We start from the raw sequence: 5,663 nt of genomic DNA, 5'->3' as shown, positions 1-5,663 counted from the left end.
TCAAATTATTCATCAAAAAGATTTGAGTCTCCTCTGAATTTTTATTTGCACGATTATTATAGCTTCTTAATACGGTGTGATACCTATATGCATAATCATTGTTGTGAATATTGCATAACCATGTGCTTTTCTATTAATTGCCCAAAAGTAATATATTTACCCAACGTATGCTTTCTTCAAGAGAGAAGCATGTGGCAAACACTATTGCTCCGGGGTCTATTTACAAAAACCTTAATTACCTCACTTCCTTTTATTTGTTTTCTTTTTATTTTGCAATTTATAATTATCAACTATCACCTACACTACTTATCGCTTGCAGGTAACGAGATCAAGGGGATTGACAACCCTCTTGCCCGCGTTGGGTGCATATATGTGCTCTTTTGTGTGTAGGCGCTGAAGACGAGAAATTCCGTGGTTCTCCTATTAGTTCGATAACCTTGGTTCTCACTACGGGAAATACGTATCTATACTGTGATACATCATACCCTCCTATTTTTGAGAAAAACCCCAACGCAAATTACAAGTATCATTATCCATCTCTAGAGAGGCATTGTTTTACTTCCTAGTTTTTAACGACCACCATCATTCCTCATCTCATCGGTTAATTACTCGGCCTCTTCGGCAACCCATGACATATACAATAAAGAGTTCATAAGACTTTGCGCACAACATGAGGACTCTTCTAAATCCTAAGCATCCGGTACATTATATAAAGTGACGCTAAGCTAGTCGATACATGATATTATAGACATCCTAGAGTCATTCACATGTAAGATCTCAAGGTAGATCAATATGTACTTTATATCCCAATCATAATCAATACAATGCAAGCATGACGTAGAGTTTTACCTCTTCGAGAGGGTTTGAATCTGGATAAACATCTAGCCAATATCACCACTCTGGACCCCTATAAAAGATCTGCCGGACGTAGCTTCTTCACCGGACGCGTCCGCGCGTCCTCATATCCACCCCAGATTTAGGCTGGATATGTGAGTGTTAGTAAGTCCATACGTTTCAGCCGACTATGGATTAGACCGGTTGAGTGGAAAAAACGGTCTGAGCACTAATTGGGTAGCCTGCCCATGCATTTCGGGGCATGGGGACTCTGGAGGTAGATGCTCTAAGACTATCCACAATGGGAGTGATATAGGTAGTATCATAGATGCCACCTAAGCAAAAAATATGATGTGGCAACTATTAATGAGAAGAGAGAGAAAATGAGTAACTTAGCATGTTACTACCCTTATGAGTAACATAACGCATATCAATACAACATGAGTTTATAAGCTAATAAATGAAAGACACAGTGCTATCCACTGTGGAGGTAATAACTTAGACTAGTAACATACACATGTTACTACTCTATGTTACTCCCCAATATGGATAGTCTAAGCTGCACAATATTATAGATTACTTTTTACATATTATTGTGTACACTAGGTCCTAGACTTTTTAACCTGAAATTGTTCCTAATTTTGCTAGCACCGGTGCTATAGTTTCATATGTGCGCACTAAAGTTCACATGTTAGTTGCTAATTGTTTTTTCTTCTAAGTTAAAACATGCCTGCAAAAATAAGAATAAAATTAGTTTTTGTAACACGGTATAATCGAAGTCATTCACATGCACGAACATACAACCAATCCTATGGACGCACACACACGCACACTTTATCCATGTGAGCAAATTCGAAAGACTGAACCGACATATCATCTTGAGGTTGAGAAAGTCGTCAGAGACGCCTTTTTTTAGACGGGAACGTCTCCTCCGACTGAATGAACATTGTTAAAAGGCTTGGAATAAATTTATAAAAATACAAGCATCAATGTCTAAATCTAAAACTTGAACTCTAATAGGCTGGTGATACCACTATCCTCATAACCAGCCAACCATAAGTTGTTTGGCACCAACATTAGTTGTTAGAGTAAACTATTAGTACAAACTTAATTGGTCTCAATACTAAAGCTAATTTGCAAAATTATTTTGTCAAAATGTATGAAAATGAGATATATTTTTAAATAGCTCATTGCGAGGAACCTAAAAGTAAAGAAAACATATTATAATTCCTACACTTGATTTAACAATATTTCATTTAGAATTTACAAAAATGAAATTCAAATGCACGTGTTGCTCAAGGTGGCAACAGGGCAGGGGATGACCAGGGATGACTCCACCATCCCCGCCCCAATCCCCATATCCGCGAGCCCCATGAATCTTCACGGGGACAAAAAGCCACCACCACCCCCACCCCATCCCTGTCAATAACGGGTATCCGGTACCTGTCGGGTATCCATGAAGATCTCAAAACTAACTGGGATAGGTGAGATTGAAGAGGGCATGGTCGTTGGGGAGGTGGAGAAAAATAAATATGTGAAATATCTATGTATTAATCTATATATTATGTATTTACAATACGCATGACATAGTTTTTGGTTATCCATGGAGTCCTCGCGCGCGCGCGCGGGGGGGGGGGGGGGGGGAGGTATCTCCATCCCCGCCCCGCGAGACTAATGAATGCCCATCAAACAATACTTATGGAATGAATTTATCCGTCATCTTCGCTTCACGATGGATAAATTCCTGCGGGTACCTGTCCCATGATGAATATTGCCACCTTGAGGTGTTGCTTCACTAGAAACATTTGCATACCGTACCCGGATTGCAAGTTGTTTGCATGGGACAACTGTGGGAACCTAAAAACGGTGCGTGCTAGTTTAGTTTTTGTTTAAGTAAATTTAAATGGCAAAAGTTTGCTTGCTGTAAGCAGGTCCGTAGACAAATTAGACAAGAAATATTTGAGGCCACGTGTTGTTTCCATGGCAAAACCACCCAATGCGGTCGACCCATCAAACAAATTGGTTATGATGGCCAATATTTATACATAAGAAAAAGGTTGTCGCCAAAAAATTGGTAGCAGGAGCTAACATACTATGGATACGAGGCAGAGCGTCGCGTCGGTGGTGAAGCCGTCGTTGCCCACCGATGGCGGTGCCCCGGCCACGGCGTCGTTCCGTCTCCGAAACGGCAGCCTCAACTCGGTTCGCCTCCGCCGGGTGTTCGACCTGTTCGACAAGAACGGCGACGGTGAGATCACGGTCGACGAGCTGGCGCAGGCGCTGGATTCACTCGGGCTCGTCGCCGACCGCGAGGGCCTGGCCGCCACCGTGGGCGCATACGTCCCCGAGGGCGCGGCGGGGCTTCGGTTCCAGGACTTCGAGTCCCTCCACCGCGAGCTGGGTGACGCGCTCTTCGGCGCGCTGGATGACGTGCCCGAGGATGGCGAGGCCGGCGCCGGTGGGGACGAGGAGGAAATGAAGGAGGCGTTCAAGGTGTTCGACGTCGACGGCGACGGCTTCATCTCGGCATCCGAGCTGCAAGAGGTGCTCAAGAAGCTGGGCCTCCCCGAGGGCGGCAGCCTCGCCACCGTGCGCCAGATGATTTGCAACGTCGACCGTAACAGCGACGGCCGCGTCGACTTTGGGGAGTTCAAGTGCATGATGAAGGGGATCACGGTGTGGGGCGCGTGACCATCGAAACCAATCGTGTCCCATCGCACGCTGCAACAAACCGCGCATCGTCTCGTTCATAGGTGGCGATCAGAATCGGTTCCGTCGATCAAGGACACTATCTTAAATTGGTTGCTATATGTACATGTGGTTATACAGTACTCCTATATCTTTATTCATGTGGCCTTGACTAATTAGTTAGTTAAGTGGTGCTCGCCAGGATAATCATTATTACGTTCCAATTATGGCAATCTATATTTCTAAACTGTACCATGGGAGACCAGGGAAAACATTTTCGGCTAAATTGGGATGAAATTTGAGAGTACTGATTCTTGGCTTAAGGCCCACAAAGAGAAAATGTGATTATGTGTACGTGCATATATAAGGCGTCGTATCTAATGCATGTGGGATGATTCGTGAATCCCTGTATCAGTTGACTTTCGATCGGTCGATCCCCATCCCACGCACGCGATGAAAAACTGCATGAAGTTGCAAAAACAGGCCCACACTAGCTTTTAGCTATGTGTGCTTATTTGCTAATAACCCCCTGGCTGAAGCAGCTGTGCTAATCCCGTAGGTCTCCCTCTCAATTCCTAATTGCAGCCGTAATATGCATCCCAACGACAGGCACGATCAGGACGCCATGTATCCGACCGGACAGTCGTCACGGCGGAGTTCATCTTCCTTGATGATCTTGCAACGGCCATGACGGGATGCATCTCTGATACCGGACGCTCCATTAGGATGATGGAAAAATCTTTGTCCCATGATACGTCGCAACTGATCTTGACGGTTCCTGTTGTTATGGATGTCCAATATACAGCAGCGGTGATCCATAGTACAAGTGCTTATCGTGAGCATGCCTGTGCATCTAGCCGCTTGGAGGCCCATCTCAGTTTCCCTGCTATAGTTGTAGAAAATACTACTACTGCAGAATTCGAATCAGACTTCAGTACTTTGAATGGAACTTCAGGTAACATTGATAAATTCTAACCATGTTGTGTATGACCCAGACGGCCAGACTATTTGTGTATGTTGTAGATGTGTTTTAGTTATCTAGAGACTGACAATGTTGATTCATGTGCAGCTATAGAATCAGACAAAAGCTTGGAAACTCAAGTGAAGGAGGGAGAATTTGCTACGCCAAAAAAGAAAGAAAGCATTCCTCTATTTGTGAGTTCTATAATTTTTTGTTTGTCATGTCCCTGTTCAGTTCAGAAGTTTATGCATGATAATGACTATTGTCGTCCATTATTTATTTTTAGTGTTCCTCTTTTACATTGAGATGTGACGATAAGCTGAAGCCTAAAGTAGGGAAGACATTTGAAGGCCTTGAGGCCGTGGAGTTTTACAAGTCATATGCACATCATGTGGGTTTTGGCGTCCGTGTCACACAGCAGAAAAAGTTGAACAATAATATGGTTCGGACAAAGTGGTTCATGTGCAATAGGGAAGGATTCAGGTGTGAGAAGAGCAAGGAGATTGAAGATCCAGCAAAGAAATTCCGTAAGAATAACACCATATGATGTGGTTGTGATGCACATATCTTCGTCAAGTTGTGTGGCGATAATACCTACAACTTACACTCACGGATTGAGCACCACAATCATGGCCTTGTATACCCTGATAAATGCCATTTGATCATATCAAATTGCAAAGTTAGTGAGATGGCAAAAAATACGTTGTACACATGCCACAAAGCAAGCATAGGAACATGCCAGACATACAGGCTCCTTCAAGTCAGCGAAGGTGGGTTTCCAAATGTTGGATGCTCAAAGAGGGACCTACAAAATTCACTTGTCTCTCAACTCGCAAACTACAGTTTGCAATGGAAAGCTCACAAGCTACAATCTGCAAGTACTTCAAACATTAAACAGTAACAATAAAATTCAGAACATGGTCCTTGTTTGCTATGCAACGAGATGCCCTCGCATGGTCCTTGTTTGCTATGCAACGGGATGCGCTCGCTTCCCAGACAATCTCTTGCAGCAAGCGGACGTCGTCGGGTGGGGCAACAAATGCTTGATGCGGGTGCGGTGTGGTAGACGGTTGAAAGGACGTGGATGTCGCCTAGAGGGGGGTGAATAGGCGCTTTAAAATAATTACGGTTTAGGCTTGAACAAATGCGGAATGAAACTAACGTTTAATTTGTCAAGCAC

The 5,663-nt window shown here is 43.8% G+C and overlaps 1 protein-coding gene across 1 annotated transcript; it reads left to right on the top strand.

Moving 5' to 3' along the window:
• The first annotated feature begins 2,796 nt into the window (after positions 1-2,796).
• Positions 2,797-3,715, top strand: LOC123412397 (probable calcium-binding protein CML32). Its single transcript, XM_045105340.1, has one exon. It carries the CDS (start codon positions 2,929-2,931, stop codon positions 3,523-3,525), a length of 597 nt encoding a protein of 198 aa, XP_044961275.1. The 5' UTR covers positions 2,797-2,928; the 3' UTR covers positions 3,526-3,715.
• Positions 3,716-5,663: the final 1,948 nt, after the last annotated feature.

Source organism: Hordeum vulgare, chromosome 7H (assembly GCF_904849725.1).
Source record: "Hordeum vulgare subsp. vulgare chromosome 7H, MorexV3_pseudomolecules_assembly, whole genome shotgun sequence".
Classification (NCBI taxonomy): domain Eukaryota; kingdom Viridiplantae; phylum Streptophyta; class Magnoliopsida; order Poales; family Poaceae; genus Hordeum; species Hordeum vulgare.
The sequence above is the reverse complement of the archived record's forward strand: the minus strand, read 5'-3'. Positions and strand labels throughout refer to the sequence as shown.